This window comes from Rattus norvegicus, chromosome 4, assembly GCF_036323735.1.
Source record: "Rattus norvegicus strain BN/NHsdMcwi chromosome 4, GRCr8, whole genome shotgun sequence".
In the NCBI taxonomy this organism is placed as follows: Eukaryota; Metazoa; Chordata; class Mammalia; order Rodentia; family Muridae; genus Rattus; species Rattus norvegicus.
In genome coordinates, this window is record NC_086022.1 from 158956430 (window position 1) to 158983955 (window position 27526).

Consider the following 27526-nt stretch of genomic DNA (forward strand, 5'->3'; position numbering starts at 1 on the left):
TGCTAAGTCTTCCCTCAGGCAATCTGCCAATTAGCAGGCAGGCAAATGGACGCGGAAAGGAGAACCAGGCAGAGACCTGGAAGTAAAAGTGGCTCCTGGCCAGGTCCACTGGCCACAGCCATACAGAATGCACAGTGCACATTGCATCGACACCCACACAGGCTATGCTAAGGTGGGCCTGCCAGAAGCATGTGCACCTGTACAACCAGGCAAAGTACAGACTCGGATTAAATGCCAGTTAGGTCAAGTGCAGAAGCAAATCCATAGCACTGAAGAAGAAAAAGATTCCAGATTATATGGCACATGTATTTACCTTTGTAATAGTAACAGGAATGTTTTTAAAAGAGGAAGAGAGAGAGGAAGGGGGGAGAAAAAAGTGGGTGTCAAAACATGAACGGCAGCAGGTTGCTGGCACCCAGTAATGCTGGAGAGAGGGCAGAGTCACCCTAGGCCAGTGAGAAGCTAGAAGACAAGAAGGGAAAACCTGAACATCAGTTTGCCACTGATCAGTCTCCCTCAACCCCAACTTCAACAGCGGAGCCATACCCACATCAGTCCAGTTTATTCTTCATACAAATATTTTACAGTTTTATTTTTAAATCATTTACACATATGCATACAAAGAAAAATAAATTTCAGGATGGAACTTTGGGACCATGGCAGTTTAAAAAAAAATTCTGATCATTAGCTACTGAAGACAAGGTAAGAGGCTTAGCAGTCATTTGTGGGAGTCTGCGCGTCTCCCCACACAGAAAACAGTGGAGACGTCTCCAGCCACTCCCTCAGTATCACTTCATCTTCACCTTGTGGAGGTAATGAATACAGGGGGAGGGGATTTTCAATGATATCCCCTATAAATGTTTCAAGAAGGCTTATGGTAACACTGAACCCTGGGGAATTTGGCAAGAATGCAACTTCTGAACCAGTTTGCTACAAGAGTTTGTTCAGTTCCTACTTCCAAGGCTCCCAAGAAGAAGAGAGGATTGCAGGACTGACCACACCACGACTGTCCCACCTGACTCTGGGCTCATTCCACAACTGAACATCCCTCCCTCACAGGCCATGGCGCCTGCGTGACAAGCCCTGGCCCTGAGGACACTACAGTAACCACATTAGCATCACTGCTTCAGTGTCCACCCACAGAGGATCCAAGGTCACTCCCAGGAGTGACGGAACTGTGAGCAATTGTCCCAAGTTCGACCGTAAGCCGGATCACCATTTCAGTGAGCAGACCAACTCTAACATCTGTCCCAGTCGGCATCACACATGCTCAGGGGAACCTCTTACACACAACTGCCCAGGGAAGCTGGACTATTGCCAATTCCCAGAAAGAGTAGGGCAAGGAGAGACGTACAAATGTGGCAGACCCTATCAGAAATGGCGGCTGATGACAATTCCCCTATGTCAGTGGGTCCTACCCAAAAAGCAGCACCAAGAAAGGGCATGATGAACAGAAAAGGATCTGTAGCTGGATATACAGCCCTTGAATTACCAAGGACAGAGACAGCTCGTCCCTACAATTAAGTAGGACCTAAGACACAGCTATGCACCCCTACGCTGAGGCAGCTCCTGAGAGGTCGTACCGCTTATGGTCATCAGCCCACCCCCTTGGTAGGCCCATTTGAGGAGAGGGAATCACACCCTGAGCTCGGACCCCTCCAAGCAGACACTCACAGGGCAGCCCATCCCACTGTCACTGGGGCAGGCCAAACATAGTTAGAAGGGCAGGCAGGTCCCGAGCATCGGCTGCCCCATAGGCATCACTCTGGCCTAGCATGGACAATGCCAACCGCAGAGTACTCCAGATGTTCTCAGACATGGCGCCCCCCTCACCCCGAGGGCCCCGGCTCTTCCTCTGCATGTTCAGGGCCTCCAGAAAGTGTTCCACGGCCTCACTGTAGGGAAGAGGAAGAAGAGCTGGTGAGCAGAACAACTGGGGGAGGCTGAGGGGATGGGGGAGGGAGGATTGGAACACTGGAAACCAAGGCCAAGAAGGCAAGGCTCACCTGCTTACGGCAGAACCCATACTCACCGGTGAGCCCCAAGGTTGATGCAGCTGATGCCTAGGTTGTAGCGGGAGCGGATGTACCCAGGCTGTAGTTCAAGGGCTCTGCGGTAAGCAGCCACTGCTTCTTCACTCTGGTTCCCGTTGGCCAGGGTGGCCCCAAGCTTGTTCCACAGCAAATAGTCCTAGGGCAGGAACAGGGAGTCTGGGAACATGAGCTAAGCTTGGACCAACTTCCGCTCATCCCTCCACCTACTTCACTACTGTTTGGTTAATGTAGTTACTACCCAACCCCACCCCTCCCCCAGCCCTCCCCGCAGCTCCCAGTGTGGTCACTGGGGTAACCCATGCAGACTCCCCTGTGTCCTCATGCCCCTGCTCTGCCCAGCACCCACCCCTGTCTTTTCCCAGTCTTCCCAAGGCTTTCATGGCATGCACGCTGGAGTGCAATCTCCCATGTGCAAATGACTCTTCAACCTTCTTTCCCCAAGGCTCACATTGGGGCGGACACTGAGGGCAGCCGTGAAACAGTCCACAGCCTTGTCGTACTCCCCACTCAGGTTGAAGAGGACTCCCAGGCCACACTGCACGTCAGGGTCAATGGATGTAGGGTCCAGACGCACAGCTGCCAGGAAGAGTTCTTTTACTTCAAGAAACAGGGAGCTGAGTAAGGAGAAAAAAGAGCGCAGAAGTAGGTAAATGGCTCTATCTGCATTCCCAGACTCCAAACAAACTCTCAAGTCAAGTTCCCAGGAGTCAGTGGTGTTTCAGTCATCTCCTTTACCCACATCCGGTTTACAGCCCACTTCGTTTCATCACAGCACTGCGTGGCAGAATGCTGACCCCCTTCGCGCTGACCCTGAGTAACTCCTACACTCTTGGACCTCAGCATAACCTCCTGTCAAATCAAGGCCGTGTTCTCACTAGTACTCGCATTACTGGCCTCAGCCCAGGAATGCCCCACACTCACTCAGACAACAGAGATCCCAAGACGCGCTTGCTGGGACCCAGTCCTGCCCCACTAGCCCCTTCTTCACCAGGAGCCACCAGGTGAGCGTAGGCCGGTGAGTAGCGCAGCCAGTCCCGCAGCGTCTCACAGGCTTGCCGCTGCAGGGACTCATTGGTGAAGCTTACAGCCAGCGCCATCAGTGCTGTCCGGTTATCTGGCTTTAGCTCCAGACACCTGATGGGACAGAGGAGCAGATTGAGAATCTGTAAATGACACCAGCAGCCCTCAGCACAGGGGCGCACAGCCAAGCTTTAAAGCACAGTCATGGAGACCTTACTTCTGCCCTCTCAGCTAACAGAGGGAAGAGCCCTCTGGTCTTTGGTTAATTCCAATCTGAGATGGGCAAAGTTTCAGCAGCCAAAGACCAACCAGGATCCCACAGATAAAACCCAAGCTGATGACGGACAGGGCCAGAATCAAGCCTCACTCACTCCTCTACTGAGCCGTGATGACTCGGGACCACCTCATAGGTCCATCTGTGCGCTAGTGGCCAGGGAGAAGGACACAGGCCTGGCTCTGTTAGAGCTGCGTCTACCTGCCCAGCCCGCACACGAGCGCACTCACCTGCGCAGGGCACTGATGGCCAAGAGCTCTTGCTCGTTCTCAGCCTGAGTGGTGCCCAGGTACTGCCAGGCCTGGAGGAGTGAACAGTTCCATCACCGAGCTGCACCCGCTCCTCCACTGGCTCCCCGCTCCCCGCTCCCCACACCCCCACGCCCCCACACCCCCACACCCCCACACCCCGGAGACCACCACAGCCCATCTGCAAGCCTCTCTGGGCCTCCACAAAACTGGAAGACGCCATCAGAGCAAGGCCCCGCTCACCTCCATGTGCTTAGGATCCTGCTGCACCGCAGCCTCGAAGAGCAGCACAGCATTGGGCAGGTCTCCCTCCTCAAGTCGACGCAGCCCTTCTTCAAAAGGCTGAGGGTGGTCACGCAAGGGATTCTCCTCCTCAAACTGGTAGCCCTAGAAGGAAGAAAAGTGAGTGGGGAATCCGAGGAGAGAATCCGACAGCCAGGACAGCAGGGCTGGGAGAACAGCAAGCAAGACAGGTGCAGAAGGTGAAGGGTCCTTCCACACAGGCACAGCAAATTCTCCACATTACAAAGATCATCCACGGCAAAGCAAACGGAGTGTCAACTCAGCCGCCATCTTAGAGCTGAGAAGCTGGGTGGGTGTACACAGAGGCCTGTGAGCCTCTGTGCTGGGATTATAAAGTCATTTTAGAAAGTCCTAACAGGTCTGCACTGCCGTATCCTCAGCTTCCCCCCTTGGACAGGGCTGGCCTCTCAACAGCCTGCTGCGCACAGTGGGAGCTCTCCTGAGAATCCTCACTGCTAGTGTAGCTCTCGTCCTCTAACATGATTTATGAGGAAGTGAGGCGTGAGGCAGGGGCCTGACTTTGAGGCAAGGCTGTCCCACCTCGGGGGCTGTGTGAACCAATGGGTAATGTCAGAAATGCTTAATGTGCCCCAATTACCAAGTTCTTTTGTTTCTTTTGACTCTTAGGCAGGATCTTGCTATGTAGCCAAGACTGGCCTCAAACTCACACCTATCCTCTTCCCTCAGCTTCCCTAGTGCTGACATTACAGACATGAGCCACCATATTGGGCTCCTTTTAAGTAAAACTTGAACCCCAACATCTGAAGGCAGACACTGCTCTCTCCTAGCTGGGGAATTCTCAACTGAAAAAGTTGCAATATCACATAAAAAGCTTTGCCAACTGGTATTTGACATGAAGCAGGGAGATGACAAGGCAAGGTCAAAGGTCAAAGGTCAAAGTCACTGGTGAGCCTCATGGCCTTGGACAAGTAAAAGATTCCTTTTGGGGAAGTAAACAGCATCACAACAAAGAATAAAAGCCATGAGGGGCCTCAGATAGTTTGGTGAACATGGCTTCAAACCTAGCACAGACATGGAGAACTTAGCATTAAACTGTACAGAATAAAGACAAGATGACCGTTTCGTTACTACTTCGAAACAAGGGGAAATCAGCAGCATTGTTTTAAAACCACAAGTTGTCGAGGCAAAGAGTAATTAACGACATCAGTGGGGGTTCAAGGCATGAGACAGAGGATTGGAGGTGGATGAGGGAAGTGTGCCACAAGTAGAGTCAAGAAATATTAAAAATTCAGAAAGCAGGCTGGAGAGATGGCTCAGTGGTTAAGAGCACTGACTGCTCTTCCAGAGGTCCTGAGTTCAATTCCCAGCAACCACATGGTGGCTCACAACCATCTGTAATGAGATCTGATGCCCTCTTCTGGTGTCTGAAGATAGCTAATAAATAAATCTTAAAAAAAAAATAAAATTCAGCAAGCAGCCAGGCAGTGGTGGCACACGCCTTTGATCCCAGCACTTGGGAGGCAGAGGAGGCCAGGCAGGTTAGAGCTAGCCTGGTCTACAGAGTGAGTTCCAGGACAACCAGAGCTACACAGAGAAACCCTGTCTCTTAAAAAAAAAAAAAACAGAAGGCAGAAAAAGAAGCTTCTATACGGGATTCCTTGGTTTCTCCGTGAATGACCAGACAATAAATACTTCACATCTTGCAGGTCCTACTGTAACTACTCAATACCACCACAGGAGAACAAGGGCAATGGGCATGGCTATGTCACTGTCATATTTTACTCATAGACACTGAAATTTAGATTTTAATTTTTAGGTATTACAAGTTATATTACTCTTTTTGATTTCTTTCAGTCACTTAAAACTGCTAACCATTATCAGCCACTGAACCATTTAAACAAGAGGCAAGTTCATTTATTCACAGACCACTCCTGCCCTGGATAATCTGAATTCAAGAGAATAAACATTTTTACACTCAACCTTAACTGCTATCCATCATAAATCCATGCTTTGAGCCACTCTGTGGGAAACAGGAAAGGTTACACATATAATGTAATTTCCTAACGGGTGTAATTTATGCCTCAAAGCTACTGAGAGCCTTACTAAGAGGCTTCAAACAGTGTTCACTAATGGTGGCTGCAGCTTCCTCCTTAAGGCACACTGCTGTGTGCAGCAGTTGGCAGCGATGAATGCTCTTCCCATGTAGTCAGCAGACAATGCAACAAACAACTGTCACCGTCCGTCTCCTCTAGACACGGTTACCTGTGGTCTTTAAGGTCTCATCGAGTGCTGCTCAAAGGGCAATTAAATAGCACTCTACCATCAAAGCTAAAGTATTCACACAGATGCAAAGTCCTACTCTGAAGGAGCTGTTCACTGGCTACACAGTGCATAGCATCACTTCACATCCTCAGAGCTCAAACCCAGCCAGCCATCTTGAGCTCCACTGCCCTGAGCTACTTCGAAATCTTATAGATCACACTGTAGAAAGAGCACTACGTCAAACTCTCTCCCATCACAGAAACACTTTGCATAATGGTTTACAATGTCTTTTTAAGCCACAGGGATATATAGCCTCTGAAAAATCTAAAGGTTATCAATAAAAAAAAATTTAATTAAAAAAAAAAGGATAAGAGGGAAGAGGAGAAGGCTCAGTGGATAAAGCACTTGCCAGGCAAGCATGAGGACCAGAGGTTAGATCCCCAACACCCAAATTAAAACCCAGGCAGCCATGGCAATCCAGTTGGAAAGGGGACCCCAGGGCAGGCTGGTCAGCTAGACGACAGCGTGAGCCAGTGAGCTCTGGGTTCAGTGAGAGATTCTCCCCCAGAAAGGAAAGTAGAAAGGAATTAAGGAAGATACCCATGTCAACCTCTAACCTCAGGCACACATGCACCCCACAGACAAATGCAAACGTAAACAGCACAAAACCCACGACTTTACCTGATAATTCACTCACTAAATTCCATACAGTTCAGCACCAGTTAGCTTAAGGCCAGTGAGAGCTTCACTGCCAGTGACAAATGAGACAGAACATCTCCGAGAAGCACTAATGCACGCGCTTCTCAGCCTACTGCACAATATTTCAAGGTATTGATAACATTAAATAAGGCTCGTGGATCTAATAACTTAACTACAGTTTTTGTTTTGAAACACAATCCACAGGGGTTGGGGATTTAGCTCAGCGGTAGAGTGCTCGCCTAGTAAGCACAAGGCCCTGGGTTCAGTCCCCAGCTCCAAAAAAAAAGAAGGAAAAAAAAAGAAGAAACACAATCCACTAACCCAACTACAATCCTCCTGCCTCCCAAGTGCTAGGGATACAGCTGTGCACCATCACGCCTAGCTTCCTCCTTACATTTCTAAGTTTCTGATTTAAAGGTGTATGTGGCCCAACATGTCATAAATATGAGAATAATATGTGCTAAATTAAGCTTCTCACATAAAAAGTTATTCTGCATAGCATGTCATAAATATGGGACTAATAAACACTAACAAAATACTGCCCACATGAAAATAGTATTTTCATCTCCGTTTATTTAATATATGGAAATACTAATTATAAATGAACAACTAATGTAGAATAACAAAGTGCTATTAGAGGAACCATACTGGAGCAAAATACAAGGCAAGGTTCCAAGACGTTCGCAGCCCCTCAGCGGACCACACAAGACCATTCTCAGACAAGCCCAGATCTGAAAAATCAACACTTGAACTTTCTCTTGTACTAGGTTTTTCTTGAGGCTCTCAAGCCCTAACCTCTTTACAGTCCCCTGAACTTCATTCTCCTGTCTCCACACCACTCCTGGTGTCTACATCCACCTCTACGGCCCAGCTTCGCCTCTCAGAATCTGATTCTTCTTCCCCCACATCTGAACCAAGAAAACTGTTAGAACTGTCAGTTCCTAGTCTGTCTTCCTAAAAACCAAGCAATTCTTTTCCTTCCCTCTCATTCTTCAACTCAGAAATTCATCAGTCGTCAGCCACATCCTCAGCAACCCCACAGTCCTCAGAAGACTTACTCAGAGAGACCACTAAAAAGTCACAGCATCTGGGGTTGGGGATTTAGCTCAGTGGTAGAGCGCTTGCCTAGGAAGCACAAGGCCCTGGGTTCGGTCCCCAGCTCCGAAAAAAAAAAGAAAAAAAAAAAAAAAAGTCACAGCATCTAAGTCAAAGCACACCGTCTGCAAACTCCAACCGCCTTCCACCAAAGACCACTGGCAAGTTTTCCTATTGAAGTTACTTGATGTAGTTATTTGAAATACTGAATTGAGACAAGAGCCTGATTGCTACAAAAAGAGATCAGAACTTATGTGAGAGCTGGGGTAGAGCTCAGTGAGGTAGTCCTTCTTAGCAGACACCAGCACTGGTTTGACCCCCATGATTAAGTGAGGGGTTTGGACTCATGAGCTAAACCAAAAAGAGATACATTACATAGTGAGGACAGAGGATGATCCATCAGTTACCACTGTCCAGCAGAAGCCAGCAACAGACAGGCTGCCCCAGTGCAACCTCCAAAGAGGAGCGGCCCATTGATCTTAGTGTGTCGTGTGTAAGCCTCCCCTGTGTGCAATGTCACTGTGTGATCTGACAAAGGTATCCTTACTAAGTTTTTAATCTCAAGAACATAGTACGCTCAGCTACCGCACAGCAGGCATCAGCCAGACTTCTCTTCATTTGAAGAGGCTCAAAAACAGTAAGACTCTCAGTGTGGAAATGTCCAACTCTCCAGGGCCTCCTACCTTGTCATAGGAAGCAGACGTGAGGTCGTCATAGTCAGAAAGCCAGGGGTGCGCCTCAGCATCCCGTTTTGCCATCTCCTCCAACTCTGCCTGCAACTTGTCCCAGAAATCGACGTCTGACTGTAAAGAAAGGAAGGCGAATAAAGGAAATGCTTCATCACCACCCTACACCACGACGCCCCACCCTCACTTTAGTGGAATATAATTGCTAGAACAATGAGTTGCAAACTTCAGTGTGTTTCACAATCAGAGATTTGCAAAATGCAAATTCCCTGATCCCACCCCAGATTCTGATGCAGGAATCTGGAAAAGTGTCCAAGAGTTTGCATTTTTAGGACAGCATTCGCCCCACACCTATGCAATTCCAGCAGATGAGCCAGCACGCTATGCAGCAATGCCCATCACCGTGGACACTAATAAAGCCATACTCCCCGTGGCAGGACATGGTCCTAGAGGACCCCACCCATGCCAGCTCTTCTCACCTCTATAGCTGACTTGGCTCGTTCAAATTCCACCTGAAGAGCAGCCAGTTTGTTTCCTGGTCTTGTGAACTGATCAACCCAGGCCTCCGATGTGCCCTGTGACAAACCATGATCAGTGCCCCCTCCACCACCTTCCTTCCCATTAACACAGACTGACTGAAACCCGTTGTTAACCACCACCAGCCTAGGTGCTCTCAGACTCTTTCCCACCCTCTCAGGGCCTAGGCGCTACAAGCAAACTGTCAGTGAAATCCCTTCCCACTGCACTAACCCAGCCTCTGGCGGCACTCTGGAGCAGGCTGGGGAATGGCAGTATCCTACCTGCTGCTGTATAAACTCTGCTGCCCACTGTTCTGCCTGAGCTCGGCCCGACCCTGCAGCGGACTCCAGGGACACCTGCCCCTCGCCAATCTGCCGCACGAATTTCAGGAACTGGGGCACAGAGACACACATAGGCACCTTGGGACAGGACTTCCAGGTGTGCACTCTCAACTATGCCCAAGGAGACCCTGCACTCTCCCCTCCCTATGAACATCTCTAACTGCATCAAGATAATGCTAAAGGCCCTGAAAAAAAATGCAGAATCAAACACAAGAGGATTTCTGCCTCTACAGAGTTGAGAAGGCACAGAAAAGATAAAGGGTTAACAGATAAAGAAATAGGGGAAACAGTAGGAAGATGCAGCCGGATCCATTCTCCATTCTGCAGAGAGAGGCAGTTCTAGAATCACAGCCCACTCTTTACAGCACAGCATTGTAAGGGAAAGAGAGCTTCCACCTTCAATCCCCATTCTGCTGAGCACAGCAGGCGGTGACTCACCTCAGAGTTAGCCAATTTGGGGTCGTCCACCTTGGACACAAAGTCACTGGCTGTGTGCTGCAGATCCTCCTCAGGATGGTATTCATCGTACCTGTGGCAAGGAAGAAAGACCAAGTCACCCACCCCACTGCCCATGCTCTTCCCCAATCCTGTCCCACGGCAAACGTAATTCTTACAGGGGTGGGGCAATAATGCTGCCCCACTACTGTGAGGCCCTACAAGCTCCAAGTTACATTAAAGAAGGGTATCTTTGTGACAGTGGGACAGTCTTGTTACTTTTCCTTCCCCAAGCATAGCTCTGCAGGGTGGGAGAAGGAAATTATCTCAAGGAGACAGGGTTCCCTCAGGGGGGATGGTTAAGATCATTACTCAGAGGTGAAACCAATAACAGAAGAGGAAATGTTAATAAATGGAGTAGAACAAAGACTATCTGCAAGCTAGTGAGGGTGTGGATGGAGGAGGTGGGCAAGTGTCCAAAACTGAACTCTTCCCATAGCACTGGACTCACCATCGGTCAGTGGTAGAGGTTCCTTCTGGATCTCCCAACCACAGCTTCTCCTCAGACTGTTCCAGATACTCCTCAGCCCATCGGGCTGGGGACACAGACAGAGGGTCTGCAAAGAGCAATTGTGGAACTCACCAAGGTTTCAGTGTAAGATTAGAGAAAGTAATAAAGACCCACTGACCCACTGACCCACTTAACCAAACCAAAGCAAAAAGAACCCTATAGAGTCCCTGAGAGTGCCTCCTTGAAAGAGAATTCTAATGAATCCCCAATATCCTCTTCAGTGACTGAGCTGCTCCCAAAGAGCTGGGACAAAGTTTATGGAGAGCTGAAGACCGGAGACCTACCAAGGAGGCTCAGGAAAGAACTCAGTTAGCACTCCCAAGGCTGAAACAGAAGGCTTGAAAGTTGAAGGCTATAAAAAAGAGCCTATCTCTAAAAGGGAGTAGAGTCAGGAGACAGCTTAGTAGTTATTAGCACTGGCTGTTCTTCCAGAGGACCGGGGTTCAATTCCCAGCACCCACATTGTAGTGCACAAGTGACTGTAATTTTAGTTCCAGGAGACTCAATATCCTCTTCAGACCCTGAAGGCACCAAGCACATACGTAGTGCACAGACACACATAGGGGGGAAAATACACATAAAACAAGTTTTCTTTTTAATATTTGTTGTACAAAGAGGCTTCGGCTGGTTTCTGCCGGTACCTGGAACTGAATTGAACTGAACCAGTAAAACAGCTCCCTGCACCCAAATCCTGTGGAGGAGAGAGCTGGACCCTCAGAAGGCAGACAATCCTGAGAACTCAGAGGAGATAACTACTTTCGGATCTCATTCCTGACTCAAGAGGAAATTGCCTAGTGCCATCTGTGCCCTCTGTGCACATGTACCTAGAAGCAGTCAGGGGCAGGACCCTTCAGGTTTCTACCTGCCCTGAGAGCTGAAAGCCAGTCACCAGGAGCACCCATATACCTGAGAGCAGAGGTAAGACCAACTCTTCTGTGCCAAGCAACCCGCCTGGAGGTTTCAGGTCATACAAACCCAGGAGCAACTCTCTGTTCCCAGATCCAACTGAAAGAAAACAGGTCTACAGGAGTCTGACACACATGCCTACAGGAATGTCAAGCCACGGTCAGAGACAGCAAGACAAGATAACACCAGAGACAACCATGGCAAGAGGTAAGCACAGGAAGCTAAGCAACAGAAACCGAGGTGACTTAGCATCATGAGAACCCAGTTCTCGCACCAAGGCAAACACTGGATAACAAAACACACTGGAAAAGCAAGATTCGGATTTAAAAATCACATTTTATGATGATGGTGGAGGACTTTAAGAAGGAAATAAATAACTCCCTTAAAGAAATACAGGACAACAGAAGTAAACAAGTAGAAGCCCTTAAGGAGCAAACACAAAAATCCCTTAAAGAATTACAGGAAAACACAACCAAACAGGTGAAAGAATTGAACAAAACCATCCAGGGTTTAAAAATGGAAATAGAAACAATAAAGAAAGCACAAAGGGAGACAACCCTGGAGATAGAAAACCTAGGGAAGAGATCAGGAGTCACAGATGTAAGCATCACCAACAGAATACAGGAGAGAGAAGAGAGAATCTCAGGGGCAGAAGATACCATAGAAAACATCGACATAATCATCAAAGATAACGTAAAACGCAAAAAGCTCCTAGGACAGGAAATTCCAGAAATCCAGGACACAATGAGAAGATCAAACCTAAGGATAACAGGTATAGAAGAGAGTGAAGACTCCCAACTTAAAGGGCCAGTAAATATCTTCAACAAAACCATAGAAGAAAGCTTACCTAACCTAAAGAAAGAGATGCCCATAAACATACAAGAAGCCTACAGAATTCTGAATAGACTGGACCAGAAAAGAAATTCCTCCCGTCTTCAAACACTCAAAACACCAAATGCACAAAAAAAAAAAAAAAAAAAGAATATTAAAAGCAGTAAGGGGAAAAGGTCAAATAACATATAAAGGCAGACCTATCAGAATCACACCAGACTTCTCACCAGAGACTATGAAAGCCAGAAGATCCTGGACAGATGTCATACAGACCCTAAGAGAACACAAATGCCAGCCCAGGTTACTGTATCCAGCAAAACTCTCAATTAACACAGATGGAGAAACCAAGATATTCATGACAAAACCAATATCTTTCTCCTACAAAGGACAATAGATGGAAAACTCCAACACAAGGAGGGAAATTATACCCTAGAAAAAGCAAGAAAGTAATCTCCTTGCAAAAACCAAAAGAAGAGAGACACACAAACATAATTCCAGCTCTAACAACAAAAATAACAGGAAGCAACAATCACTATTCCTTAATATCTCTCAACATCAATGGACTCAATTCCCCAATAAAAAGACATAGACTAACAGACTGGCTACATAAAGAGCATTTTGCTGCATGCAGGAAACATACCTCAGAGACAAAGATAGACACTACCTCAGTGTAAATGGCTGGAAAACAACTTTCCAAGCAAATGGCCCGAAGAAACAAGCTGGAGTAGCCATTCTAATATCGAATAAAATGGACTTTCAAGTAAAAGTTATCAAAAAATATAAGGAAGGACACTTCATATTCATCAAAGGAAAAGTCCACCAAGATGAACTCTCAATCCTAAATATCTATGCTCCAAATACAAGGGCACCTACATACATAAAAGAAACCTTTCTAAAGCTCAAAGCATACATTGCACCTCACACAATAATAGTGGGAGATTTCAACACCCCACTCTCATCAATGGACAGATCATGAAAACAGAAATTAAACAGAGACATAAAGAAACTAACAGAAATTATTAAGCAAATGGACTTAACAGATATTTATAGAACATTTCATCCTAAAACAAAAGAATATACCTTCTCAGCACCTCATAGTACCTTCTCCAAAATTGGTCATATAATCAGTCACAAAACAGGCCTCAACTGATACAAGAAGACTGAAATAATCCCATGCATCCTATCAGATCACCACGGACTAAGGCTGGTCTTCAATAACAACAAAAATGACAGAACCCCACATATAAATGGAAGTTGAAAAATGCTCCACTCAATTATGACTTAGTCAAAAAAGAAAGAAAGAAAGAAATCAAAGACTTTTTAGAATTTAATGAAAATGAAGGCACAACATACCCAAACTTATGGTACACAATGAAAGCAGGACTAAGAAGAAAACTCATAGCTTTGAGTTCCTGCAGAAAGAAACAGGAGAGAGCAAACATCAGCAACTTGACAGCACACCTAAAAGCTCTAGAATAAAAAGAAATAACTGAACCCAAGAGGAGTAGAAGGCAGGAAATAATCAAACTCAGAGCTGAAATCAACCAAGTAGAAACAAAAAGGACTATACAAAGAATCAACAAAACCAGGAGCTGGTTCTTTGAATAAAAAAACAACAAGATAGTTAAACCCTTAGCCAGACTAACCAGAGGTCACAGAGAGTGTGTCCAAATTAACAAAATCCAAAATGAAAAGGGAGACATAACGATAGAATCTGAGGAAATTCAAAAAGTCATCAGATCCTACTATAAAAGCATATATTCAACAAAACCAGAAAATGTGGAAGAAATGGACAATTTTCTAGACAGACACCAGGTACCAAAGTTAAATCAGGAACAAACAAACCATCTAAACAGTCCCATAACTCCTAAAGAAATAGAAGCAGTCATTAAAGGTCTCCCAACCAAAAAGAGCCCAGGTCCAGACGGGTTTAGTGCAGAATTCTATTAGACCTTCATAGAAGACCTCATACCAATATTATCCAAACTATTCCACAAAATTGAAACAGATGGAGCACTACCAAATTCCTTCTATGAAGCCACAATTACTCTTATACCTAAACCACACAAAGACCCAACAAAGAAAGAGAACTTCAGACCAATTTCCCTTATGAATATCAACACAAAAATACTCCAGAAGATTCTCCCAAACCAAATACAAGAACACATCAAAACAATCGTCCATCATGATCAAGTAGGCTTCGTCCCAGGGATGCAGGGATGGTTCAATATACGGAAATTCATCAATGTAACCCACTATGTAAACAAACTCAAAGAAAAAAAAACCCATGACCATTTCATTAGATGCTGAGAAAGCATTTGACAAAATTCAACACCCCTTCATGTTAAAAGTCTTGGAAACATCAGGAATTCAAGGGCCCATACCTAAACATACCAACAGCAATATACAGCAAACCAGTAGCCAACATCAAGCTAAATAGGGAAAAACTTGAAGCAATACCAATAAAATCAGGGACTAGACAAGGCTGTCCACTCTCTCCCTAATTATTCAATATAGGACTCAAAGTCCTAGCCAGAGGAATCAGACAATGAAAGGAAGTCAAAGGGATACAAATTGGAAAGGAGGAAGTCAAAATATCACTATTTGCAGATGATATTATAGTATACTTAAGCAACTCCTAAAATTTCACCAGAGAGCTACTAAACCTGATAAACAACTTCAGTAAAGTGTCTGGGTATAAAATTAACTCAAACAAATCAGTAGCCTTCCTCTACTCAAAGGATAAACAGGCTGAGAAAGAAATTAGGGAAATGACCCCCTTCACAATAGTCCCAAATAATATAAAATATCTTGGTGTGACTTTAACCAAGCAAGTGAAAGATCTGTATGACAAGAACTTCAAGTCTCTGAAGAAAGAAACTGAAGAAGATCTCAGAAGACGGAAAAACCCCCTATGTTCATGGATTGGCGGAATTAATATAGTAGAATTGGGCATTTTGCCTAAAGCAATCTACAGATTCAATGCAATCCCCATATAAATTCCAACTCAATTCTTCATAGCGTTAAAACGAGCAATTTGCAAATTTATTTGGAATAACAAAAAACCCAGGATAGTGAAAAATATACTCAACAATAAAAGAACTTCTGGGGGAATCCAACCACTGGATTCTTGGATCTCCTATTGGGAAACAGCCAATGTTGGAGTAGCTGGACCTCAAGCAGTATAAGAGAGCAATAGTGATAAAAACTGCATGGTATTGGTACAGAGACAGGCAGGTAGATCAATGGAATAGACTTCAAGACTCAGATGTGAACCCACACACCTATGGTCACTTGATCTTTGAAAAAGGAGCTAAAACCATCCAGTGGGGAAAAAAAGCATTTTCAACAAATGGTACTGGTTCAACTGGAGGTCAGCATGTAGAAGAATGCAGTCAATCCATGGTTATCACCCTGTACAAAGTTTAAGTCCAAGTGGATCAAGGACCTCCCCATTAAACCAGATACACTCAAACTAATGGGGAAGAAAAAAATGGGGAAGAGTCTCGAACATATGAGCACTGGAGAAAATTTCCTGAACAAAACACCAATGGTTTATGCTCTAAGATCAAGAATCAACAAATGGGAGCTCATAAAACTGCGAAGCTTCTGTAAGGCAAAAGACACTGTCATTAGGACAAAATGGCAACCAACAGATTGGGAAAAGATCCTTACCAATCCTACATCTGATAGAGGGCTAATATCCAAAATATACAAAGAACTCAAGAAGTTAAACTCCAGAGAGTCAAATAACCCTATTAAAATGGGGTACAGAGCTAAACAAAGAATTCTCAGCTAAGGAGTATCAAATGGCTGAGAAGTACCTAAAGAAATGTTCAACATCCTTAGACATCAGGAAAATGCAAATCAAAACAACCCTGTGATTCCACCTCACACCAGTCAGAATGGCTAAGATCAAAAAACTCAGGTGACAACAGATGCTGGCAAGGATGTGGAGAAAGAGGAACACTCCTTCATTGTTGGTGGGATTGCAAACTGGTACAACCATTCTGGAAATCAGTCTGGAGGTTCCTCAGAAAATTGGACATTGCACTACCTGAGGACCCAGCTATATCCTGGGTATATACCCAAAAGATGCTCCAACATATACAAAGACATGTGCTCCACTATGTTCATAGCAGCCTTATTTACAATAGCCAGAAGCTGGAAAGAACCCAGATGCCCTTCAACAGAGGAATGGATACAGAAAATGTGGTACATCTACACAATGGAATATTACTCAGCTATCAAAAACAATGACTTTATGAAATTCATAGGCAAATGGTTGGAACTGGAAAATATCATCCTGAGTGAGGTAACCCAATCACAGAAAAACACACATGGTATGCATTCACTGATAAGTGGATATTAGCCCAAAAGCTTGAATTACTAAAGATACAATCCACAGACCACATGAAACTCAAGAAGGAGGATGACCAAATTGTTGATGCTTCACTCCTTCTTAAAAGGGGGAACAAAAATATTCATAGGAGGGGATATGGAGGCAAAGTTTGGAGCAGAGAATAAAGGATCGGCCATTCAGAGCCTGCCCCACATGAGTATACAACCCATATAAATACAGCCACCAAAACTAGATAAGATTGATGAAACTAAGTAGTGCATGCTGACAGGAGCTGGATATAGCTGTCTCCTGAGAGGCATCACCAGAGCATGTCAAATACAGAGGTCAATGCTAGCAACAAACATTGAACTGAGAACAGGATCCCCGTTGGAGGAATTAGAGGAAGGATTGAAAGAGCTGAAGGAGCTTGCAACCCCATAAGAACAACAATGCCAACCAATCAGAGGTTCCAGGGACTAAACCACTACCCAAAAACTATACATGGACTGACCCAGGAGTCCAACTGCATAGGTAGCAGAGGATGGCCTTGTTGGGCACCAATGGAAGGAGAAGCCCTTGGTCTTGCCAAGGCTGGACTGGCCATTGTAGGGGAATGGCAGGGCAGGGGGCTGGAGTGAGGAAGGGGGTGGTTGGACAGGGGAACACCCTTATAGAAGAAGGGGAGGAGGATGGGATAGGGAACTCATGTCTGGGAAACCGGGAAAGGGAATAACATTTGAAATGTAAATAAAATAATATCCAATAAAAGAAAAAATATGAGAAAAAAGGGGCTTTAACACGTTATTTCCACATATCCATATGAGTTTTGACCATATTAATTCCCTCTTCCTTTTTTGGCAGGAGACAGGGGTGTTGAGATGTCTCACTATATAGTCCTGGCTGTTCTGGAACTCACTATATAGACCAGGCTAGCCTCAAATTCAGAAATCCTCCTGCCTCTAGCTGGGATAAAAGGCATGAGTCACCACACCTGGCCACACAACCCTTGGTTTGCCTACTCTCCCTCCTCTCTCTTCCTTTCCCCTTTCCCATCCTTCATTCTTCTAGATCCCTTTTTCTTTCTTTTCTTCTTCCTTCCTTTCTTCCTTCCTTTCTCTCTTTTTAAGTGTACAATCTCAGTAAGAAGCAGGGAGCACTGGGGCTTCCTCACAAGAACCATGCATAAAGTGTAAGTATGGCCAAACCTGGGCACAGGGCTCACATCCCCACCCGGGCAAAGTCAGGGATGCGTCCTCCCAGGTGCCCTCAGGCCTGACACGCAGAGGTAAGCACTAAGCTGGCTTTCAACACTGTGTCATCAGCGTTTGGGATTTCTTAAGACAGGGCCTCAGTACACAGCCCAAGCTGGCCTTGAACTCAGGCTCTTCTTGCATAGCGTCCCAAGTGCTGAGCTACTAAGCTGGAGCCACAGCTCCTGACTGTTTCATCGCTTTGATTCATTTTCAGGGTCATGTTTTTCAGTCAAATTCTAAACATATCTTCAGAACTGCAGTGATAAAGGGCACAGGATCAAACTCCAGACAAGGGCACTGAACTGTTTCTCAACCTCTGAGACTTTGTCCTCCAAGCAGTGAGCATATTAGTGTTGCCAAGATAGCAGAAGGCACAGCCCAGGTCTCTCCTACTGTGTCCCCATCTTTACATCCCAGATGTTAACACAGTCATCCAATCCCCAGCTGGAAGGTCCAACTGTCACATCCCTAACACTGAGAAGACATTGCTCTCCTCTTACTATTAACATACACTCTGCTGTTCCCAACACTTGACCTGAGTAATTTCAACAAAGTAATCTCAAAATCTGAGAAAATGTCAAAATCTGAAAAGAAAAAAAAAAAAAACAAGAAACAAGAAACAAGGGTCTCAGAACACGCACACCTAATTATGAATAAGTAATGTATAGTTAGTATAATAGAAAAAGTAAAGTTGGCAACTGTTTGGGTTTGCAAACCCTGTGCTTTCATTTCAGGGACACTCAGCTACAAGCTCTGCCCTCAGGTCCTGTAGGCAACACTGATCTCCCCTTACCCTAAGCAGACTGTGGCTCACATGTGAAGGCTGAAAAACAAATGCTTAATATCAAAATTGATTTCGGTAACATCTCCTGGCTCCTTAGTCCAGATCTGTTGAAGAATAACCAGCCAGTCATTTCTACTTCCCCTCTACTTCCCCCTCACTATAATTCTGGCATGATGAGCCTGAGACCACAAAGACACAAACAATGTCCTCATCAACACCAAAAAAAGAAAAAAAAAAAGAAAAAAAATAACAAAGTTGCTTCACTTTACCACATATACACCATTACCACACACACACCATTACCACAGACACACCATTACCACACACACACACACACACACACACACACACACACACACACACACACCTTATATACACCATTACCAAATACATGCCACACACTGGGAGGAAAGACACACAGATGAGAAGCGTCATCCTTAAACTGCTATCATTCAGGGCTAGGAACGTGCACCAGTGTTAAATCTCTGCTTCACAATGACAAGGACATGAATTCGACCCCCGGTACCTCAAAACAGTAATAGCAACAACAACCTAACACGGTTTGTCTCCGGCTCTCACCACCCTACATTTTCTGACACTGGGAATCTGCTCAACAAGGGAATTGATAAAAGAACCTGGTGAACCTCTGGCTTCACAAATTTTTTGAGAAATCCTTCCAGAAAACCAGCTCCATCTAGACACACCTGAAACTGAAGCAATAAAGGCCAGAGGCGATCAAGCCACTGTCTTAGGCCACTGTCTTAGGTCACGTACAACAAACAGAGCCGAAGTTTACATCACACCACTTCACACTGTGTCCGTGGCGTGTGAGCAGCTACTACAAGCTCAACTGTCGAACACTCAGAACTCCCCACCCTAAGCAGTGAGAGTTCTGTGGGACGGATGAAGGTTCAAGTGTGAGCCCAGCGCCACCCACATTCAAACCCCAACTCACACACCATTCACTGTGGATCTCAGAGTAATTACTTTAACCTGTGATTTTCCACTGCTTTATCTGCAAAACAGACCATAGCAGACAGCTCATAGGGTTTCTGCAAAAATAAGACATAGCAACAAAAAGGAACCACTGCCATCCTATCTACAGAACAGAGGGCAGACCTGCCAGGGAGACTGGTACTCCCTGCAATCATCCGCACCTCTTCCTCCTCTAGTTGTGAAGGTGCCAGCACCACCCACCTACCGGTGCTGCTTCCTACAACTTTCCTGGTAACACAAGTTTGTATTTCATAGCTGCCTATGAACTTCACACACTGATGCAATTCCTGCTTGTCAACCTGACTGTATTTGAAATTAACTAAAACCCAAGCAGCTACCTACACCTAAGAGGCTTTTTTCTTAATTAAATCATATGAAGTGGGAAGACCCACTTTTAATCTGGATCTTTTAAGGTGGGAAGATCCACCTTTAATCTGGACCACATCATCTGCTGGTGGCCTATGTATTATGACTAGCTGCCAGTCTGTTCCAAACATGGGAGAAGCCTGTTTGCGCTCTCTCTCTCTCTCTCTCTCTCTCTCTCTCTCTCTCTCTCTCTCTCTCCCCCCCCCTGGCAAGTCCATCCTTCACTGGGATTAGAGAGCCTACTTCTTCAGGATTCTGTCACATTGAAGAACAGCTGAGACATCTAGCCTCATGAACTAAACAACCACTGGATTCTTGGATCTCCTATTGGGAGACAGCCAATGTTGGAGTAGCTGGACCACAGCCTGTAAGCCACTCTACAAAATCCTCACTTCCTCTCCCTGTCTGTCTCTGTCTCTCTGTGTGTCTCTCTGTCTCTCTCTCTCTTTCTCTAAGACACATGCATATTCTCTCTCTCTCTCTCTCTCTCTCTCTCTCTCTCTCTCTCTCTCACACACACACACACACACACACACACATTCTCTCTCCTGTCAACTGAGTCTGTCTAAACTCAGGCCACCCGAGGGCTGATTTCATTTCCAGATCTGAGTAAACACACGATGCAGACTAGGCAGAAATCATGACAGATGACTCTATCAGAAGGATGACAGACCAAAAAGTGGGGATGGGCTTGTAGGGTGATGGAGTAGTTCTTGCGATGATGCTTTCTACATATCAGATAAAGTGCATAAAACTGTTCTCACACCAGCTCTGTAGACTGCGCTAAAGTGAATCTCCTCATCACTAGGGGGGAGAACCTGGGAGACAACAGCACAGAACTCTCCTGTAGGTTTTCTTTTTATTTATTTTTTCACACTTACCAGTAAGACTATAAATTTTTTCCATATAAAAAAAAAACAACTTAAATAAAAGATGAGCTTCAAGGTTCCTTTTGAATAATTCTAGAATATTAAACATGGGAAATTAAAAAATAAGATAAATAAAATAAAATAATAAAAATGAAATAAATCTACAAAGCATGCCTATACTCCCAGCACTTGGAATACAGAGGCAGGACTATGAATTCAAAGCCAGCCCAGGCTACATAGTAAGACCTCCCCAACTTCAAAAAAAAAAAAAAAAAAAGATGTTAGGATTCATGCCAGTAATCCCAACATTCAGCAAAAACATCCACAAATTCAAACCAGCCTTGCACACAAAGTTGGAGGTATAACAGAGCCACAGTGAGATCTTACAAACACCAAAATTTAATTAATTAATCAATCAATTAATTAATAAGACCCTTAAAATTCTGTCTCAAATCTACTTATCCACTAAAAAACAGTTAATTTATATCACTGACATGTCAGACACAAACACTATAGAAATCCACTTTTAAAACATGAATTCTGGGACTACAGAGACGGTTCAGTGGTTAGGGGCACTGGGTTCTTCCAGGTGTCCTGGGTTCAATTCCAAGACCCCATTTGGCAGCTAACAACAGTCTCAACCTTGACACCCTTTTCTTCTGCAAGTAATGCATACATGAGATACAGAGACACACATGCAGGCAAAAGACCAATACACTTAAAATAAAAATAAACTCTTTAAATAAATAAAACAAAGATTTCTGGAAAATCTATTTCTTTTAGCTTTTTCCCCAAATCTCAATGCATTCTTTCATTCACCACCAAAGGCCTACTGCAACAGAACGATTTTACAGAGCCCAGTTTCACACAACTGAGCACCAGGTACCCACATCCTAGCCTCTGTGAAGCAGGCACAGATGAAAAGCAATGCGCTCTCCGAAGACCGCCCGGCAGGTGAGGCAGGTCCAACATGTTTTTCTAAAGCTATATTTATTCATTGGTAAGTTAGAGAAGATTTCATCAGCAGGAAACAATTATAATAAAATCTGGCCCTCACATTGTGTTTAGCTGTATAAATGACTTGGGTTTTTATCTATTAGCTTTAAATTATGGAAAATGACTAAGGCCCACCCAGTCCAACAGAAGTCTCTCTGCACTAAGATGTATCACTAAGGTTTGTGTGGAAACCTGAAAGGTTCTGTCCAGCGGATGGATAGCTCAGATTTGAGCATAAGACAACTCCACTGGTAGGACTTGAGAGTTTAGAATTAGTTTGAAGAGCTCGTGGGTACACACAAGCATGAGTTTTGGACATCATGTCTCCTCCTGACGCTTTGTAGAAGGTGTGTCACCTCGTGCAAAGCGCAGCCCAGCAGAAAGTGCTCAGCACTAAGAGCAAACCCAAGAGCATGACTCCCATCTCACTTCAGGAAAGGGCATCTGTGTGAAGTCACCTAGAACGGCTTATACTACGCTGCTGGAATCTAGGAGTTCCTCCTTCAGGAGAATAAGAAATGCTGAGAGGAGAAACCAACTAAGTCCATTATCTCAAAACTCAGCCAGTCAGAATGCATCTAGAATTTTTGTAACTTTGTCACTTGTGTCTCTTCTCACACTTGGATTTCTTACCGTGGCAAAGGGCAAACAATGCTTCTTTCTCTGTGTGAACAATCAGAAGAGGAAGGCTGACTTGGTCCTTCCCTTTTACCCTAATCAGATAGGCTCAAAGGGAGGCAGTAGGTGAGGATGACCTCAAAGACACAAATTGAGCTGAGACTCTTAAGCCTGTAGCCAAGAAAGAGCCTAAAGCAGAGGCCTGGCAGGACGGAGTCACAGCTCGATCCAGAGTCAAATCCCAGCAACACCTAGGGAGAGACCTAGATTGTATGTTGTCACACTGGACACTGTGCTCCTAGCCATAGATTAGTGCTGCCCTCAACCCTGGCCAGAGAAGCTTCTCTGCAGTGGTCATCAGGTAAGGCAGAGGCTCATGCCTGCACAGAGTGCCAAGGCCAAGTGACCATTGAGCACTAGGCACTAAAGGGACATCTATCTCACCCCCCCCCCACCAAGGGGACGTCTCAGAAGAGGGGGTGGAAAGAATGTATGAACCAGAGGCTAGAATGGGTGCTATGAGATTTGCTGCTAACATGTTTAAAAATGTCTAAATAAGAGATATTCTACTTAAAAAAAAAAAAAACTAAGCCACCCACAAGGCTGCTTTACTTTAAGCGAGTCACTTTACCTCAAAAACTCAGTATTCTTATCTATAAAATGGTCCTAAAAACAACAGCTAGAACTTGGGATCTCTCAGAGATAAATAAACAACACATTCAATGCACTTAACACAGTGAGCACAGAGACGCTGATATCCTTTCTCCCATCACAGATGGTCTTCAGTCCCGCCTTAATATACAAAAGGAAATCAGTTCCTAAAACTCATACAAAGTTCTGAAGACTGAAGTCTCTTACATGCAATGATATATTTGCACATAACTTACACACATCCTCCCATTATTTTGACATCTCTAGATGACTTATAACACCCAATATAATGTAAATGTTGTAGATACAGTAATTTTATCAATTAGGAAATAATGAAAACACATGCAGGCACACAGATGCACGCACGCACGCACGCACGCACGCACGGCCAGGCACAGTGGTTCATACCTGTAGTCCCAGAGCTCAGGAGGCTAAGGCAGGAAGATCTCAGTTACATGGGGATTTGGAGGACAGCCTGGACTACAGAGATGCTGTCTAGAAACTCAAAAGGTGTGTATACTTTTAGTACAGACAAAAATTTTCCAAACATTTTCTATCCACAGTTGGTTCAATCTACAGATGAGAAGCCCACACACACTCAGGTGGCCTAGCCAGACTTCAGGGCTCTGGACTCCACAATCTATTTCCCCAGATCCCAATTCTACTCAAGACGGCTGAATGCCAGAGTCCTAGATGCCGTGGTAACTATTTCTCTCTTCCTGGGCCACCCATCCAACCTCTAGCTCCTCTCTACTCAACTTAAGTTACTGATAAAGAGGCAGCTCTAAGCTCTCGTTCATTCTCTCCTCCCCGCTTCCTCTCTCTTTTTATCTCCACCCAAACCCACATTTCTCTTTATTATGTTTTGATTACCTGCAATTGCTCTAAGAAGTCACATTTAACATCCTACAGAAATGAACCAAGAACCTGTAAGTCATTAGCAGTCGAACCCTCCCAAGAAGAATGAGGACACCGCACAGAACAGATCTCCCCAGGAGCCTCACCCGTGACTTCGGCGATGAATTCTTGGGACCAGTCGGTCTCGTTATAATCCTGAGCTACATCCACAGCATCTCCAGCGGCAAGAAACTCCTGGGCCCAATTCTCAGACAAAGCCAAGTCTGCCACACCAGGGGCTTATGAGAAACAAGAGAAGAGTGAGAAACAAAGAAAGCAGGTTTCTATCATTCCTTCACGCTCACTCCTGGACCACACTTCCCTTGTCTCCTCTGCACCTCAGTTCCCCCGACACCAGCAAAATCAAACTCTTCTGGCCTCTTCCCTTCTCACCAGGTCCTGAACCCACCTCTCTGAGGAGCCTGGCGAAAGTTTGACTGTTCAATCTCCTGCATCTCCGCCAAGAGGTCATCCATCTTGAAGGTCTGAGGGGCTCGGGATACAAGAGTTGCATTCTGGTCCTGCAGGAATTCTGCCACCAACTGTTACAGAGAGACGGTCAGATGAACTATTAGGATCAGAGGGGCCTCAGCCAGGGGCAGGGCCCACTGATGTCGGACAGAAAAACAAAAACTACAGATAAATAAAGAAAAAAATTCTATCCGTAAATTAGGAAAACAGAAAAATACCCCAAAAAAGTAGATGGGAACACTGGCAAATAAATCTCATTCGGTAAAGAGAGTTAAGTATGCATAGACTGCTTATAAAGGTAGAAAGAAAGAAAGAAAGAAAGAAAGAAAGAAAGAAAGAAAGAAAGAAAGAAAGAAAGGAAGGAAGGAAGAAAGAAAGAAAGGAAGAAAGAAAGAAAGGAAGAGAAAAGAAAAGATCACCATGAGTCAAAAAAAGAAAAAGACAGGAAGTAACCTTGTTCTATTTACCTCATCTTCAGTGCCTACTCCCAAAGGCTTGGAAACCTAAGACAGGAAGGAAAGAGGCAATACACAGAGTGAGAAGGCCAGAGGCTACAACCCAACTTTAACTCTACTGCTTAGGTGACCTGAGGTAAGTCAAGAAAGAGTCTTCACAAAGACTCAGCTTCTTTTATTTTTTTTTAAGATTTATTTATTTCTATAAGTACACTGTAGCTGTCTTCAGACACACCAGAAGAGGGCATCAGATCCCATTACAGATGGTTGTGAGCCACCATGTGGTTGCTGGGAATTGAACTCAGGACCTCTGGAAGAGCAGTCAGTGCTCTTAACCACTGAGCCATTTCTCCAGCCCAAGCCTCCGCTTCTTTGTCTATAAAATACTAGTCCTCGTCTGTGTAAAGATGCACAATGCTCACTCCAGTGTTACGGAGTGGCGACTATTACTTTAACAACAGAGAAAGCAGCTATCCAGGCTGAAGGAATGGACTCTCCTGCTCTAGAACACTCACCGTTTCCGCCGCTGAGGCTCCTGGAGGCCAGGGGCCAGGCCTCAGTCCCTCCTGCCGAAGGGCCTTGTCCTGGGTGAAGTGGGTGGCCAGCTTCATCAGCGGGTTGGCACCCCCACATTCGCTCTCCACCAGCTCCCGCATTGCCATGGTGACCACCAGCTCCCTGATGGACAGAAGATTAGAACTGTGGTCCTGGAGCCAGACTTTCCCAAAGCAAGCCAACAGCCCCTATCTAGAGCAGGTGGGCCCACGACGGTTCCACAAGGGCCAGGCCTCCAGGGCCACCCCCTGGATGGACCCCATCCAGCTGGGTCTGGCGTCCAAGAGGAGGCTGTGTCCTCCTGTCTTCCCACTCCAAGCCATGGCTTTCAGGGCTTGGGCTACCCCTGCAGCCGTCAGGACCGCATCTCAGACACCACCCGCCAGCAGCAGCTCTACAAACGGGCCTGGACCCCTGGGGAGCACGGGTAACGCATCGTAAACACTAGACACCGACTCTAACCGGACAAGGGAGAGCGGGAACGCCTCCGACCGCACACCGGAACCCGCACCCCGGGTCAGGCTGGCGCTGCGGGTCTCAATCTTAGCTCGTGTCACCTGAGCCCCCTCCCCCGCCGCGCCTGTCCACGCCCCGTGCCCCGCGCCCCGCGCCCCCAGCCCGGTCACCCCAGCCCCGACCCCGCCCCACGAGGCTACCGCAGCGGCGGGGACTTGCCCGGACCCGCGCCCCCTAGGCTCCAAAGATCACCGCCGCTGGTCGCACCGTCCGGCCGGCCGGAGTACCTGGGGTGGGCTGGGGGAGGGGAGGGGGCGGGAGCAAGGGGGAGGGACTCGGCCTTAAAGGGGCCTGGACCGCGGCGCTGCGGCCCAGCTCAACGGAAACGGGCGAAGGGGCGGGGCCTCAAACCTGCGCAGCGTGATGGGCGGAGCCGAGAGCCTTAAAGGGGAAGTCCTAGGCAGTTGGTTTGGGGAGTCCTCCAGTAGTCCTTAGAATGCTGGGATTTATTTAGTGGAAAACTCAAAGGAATGGAGCTAGGAGAGGCTTCTCTGGTTTTAGAGGAAAACCAAGGTTTTCCACGGTTCAGCTCTCTCTCCTGGGTTTCCTCCTCCTCTAAATCCGGGGGATTTCGGAGGTCAAATCGTGACCTGCTTCGGCCTCCTAGGCCTGACCCCCTTCCAACATGCTCCTTCAAGACAGCGTCACAGCCTCCAAGGAGACAGGGGCCTGCCTCTACCATTTTTGCGTAAAGAAGAAAATAGCGCCGGATGATGACAAATTCTGGTGACTAAAATAGGGTCCAACGTATTTTGAGACCTCAAGCCGGTAATGGATGGGGAGAGTGAAGTGAGTCACTCCTCTCTCCTCTTTCCTACTGGTCAAGGTCGTGATGGCCTGATTACCCGCAGCTCCGAGTTGGGAAAACGTGGCAAGGAATACCTTTGATCAGGGAATATAAACCTAAGCCTCAGGCTTCACCATCTGCCAGAGAACTGGCGCCGGTGCCAAACCTCAAGGTCACTGGAAAACAAACCTTGATATATCACCTAGGTCCAAGACCAACGGACCTCTTGACGTCCTGGGAAGGAAGGGGACGGGTTCAGAGTGCTGGTAGGTGGGCTAGGAGGAAACTGGTTCTAGAGAGACAGGACGGTCCCCGCCCGGGTAGCGGGAGAAGAAGCAGGTAGGTGGCGCCCTCGGGAAAGCTTGGTTCTTTGCTGCCCTGAAGATTTCAAAGGTAGCCCTCCTCGGGGAACACAGTCTGTGTAAATTCATCCCTGGGAAGATAGAAATTGCCCTTATAACTACAATGGTTGAACAAGGCAGAATATTGTGCAATGTTTCTGTCTTTAGTACACTGTCAATATCTTTCAGAGGCCCTAACACACACCCCCATTCTCCTTGACCACAAATTCCAGACCTGTCCACTGTTTCCAGGCTGCCATTGTAAGGAAAAAAAACCTAGCAACCAATAAACTGAACCACACCAAGGAGGAGAGGATGCCTTCTTGGAAGAGAAATACTTTAAACAGGAGACTCTCTGGAGAAATCAGTATTTAAGGAAAGCATATGATGGTTTGAATTTCTGAACATCGGGGAAGCATCTCCC

General features: G+C 46.0%; 1 protein-coding gene across 9 annotated transcripts; it reads right to left on the reverse strand.

Annotated features, from left to right (window-relative positions):
- Window positions 1–543: 543 nt before the first annotated feature.
- Window positions 544–27152, reverse strand: Pex5 (peroxisomal biogenesis factor 5). Of its 9 annotated transcripts, none has more exons than XM_063286132.1 (16): window positions 26951–27008; window positions 25419–25581; window positions 24916–24951; window positions 24387–24519; window positions 24085–24216; window positions 10409–10514; window positions 9901–9991; window positions 9403–9513; window positions 9082–9177; window positions 8600–8719; window positions 3840–3983; window positions 3579–3649; window positions 2976–3188; window positions 2503–2668; window positions 2033–2190; window positions 544–1895 (listed from the first exon to the last, which is right to left on the reverse strand). In XM_063286132.1, exons 2-16 carry the CDS (start codon window positions 25563–25565, stop codon window positions 1694–1696), a joined length of 1926 nt encoding a protein of 641 aa, XP_063142202.1. In that variant the 5' UTR covers window positions 25566–25581; window positions 26951–27008; the 3' UTR covers window positions 544–1693. The 9 variants fall into 9 exon arrangements, with proteins under 9 accessions (XP_063142202.1, XP_063142201.1, XP_006237446.1 ...); XM_063286131.1 differs by lacking the exon at window positions 26951–27008 and adding an exon at window positions 26326–26928; XM_006237384.3 differs by lacking the exon at window positions 26951–27008 and adding an exon at window positions 26115–26327.
- Between the last annotated feature and the right edge of the window lie 374 nt (window positions 27153–27526).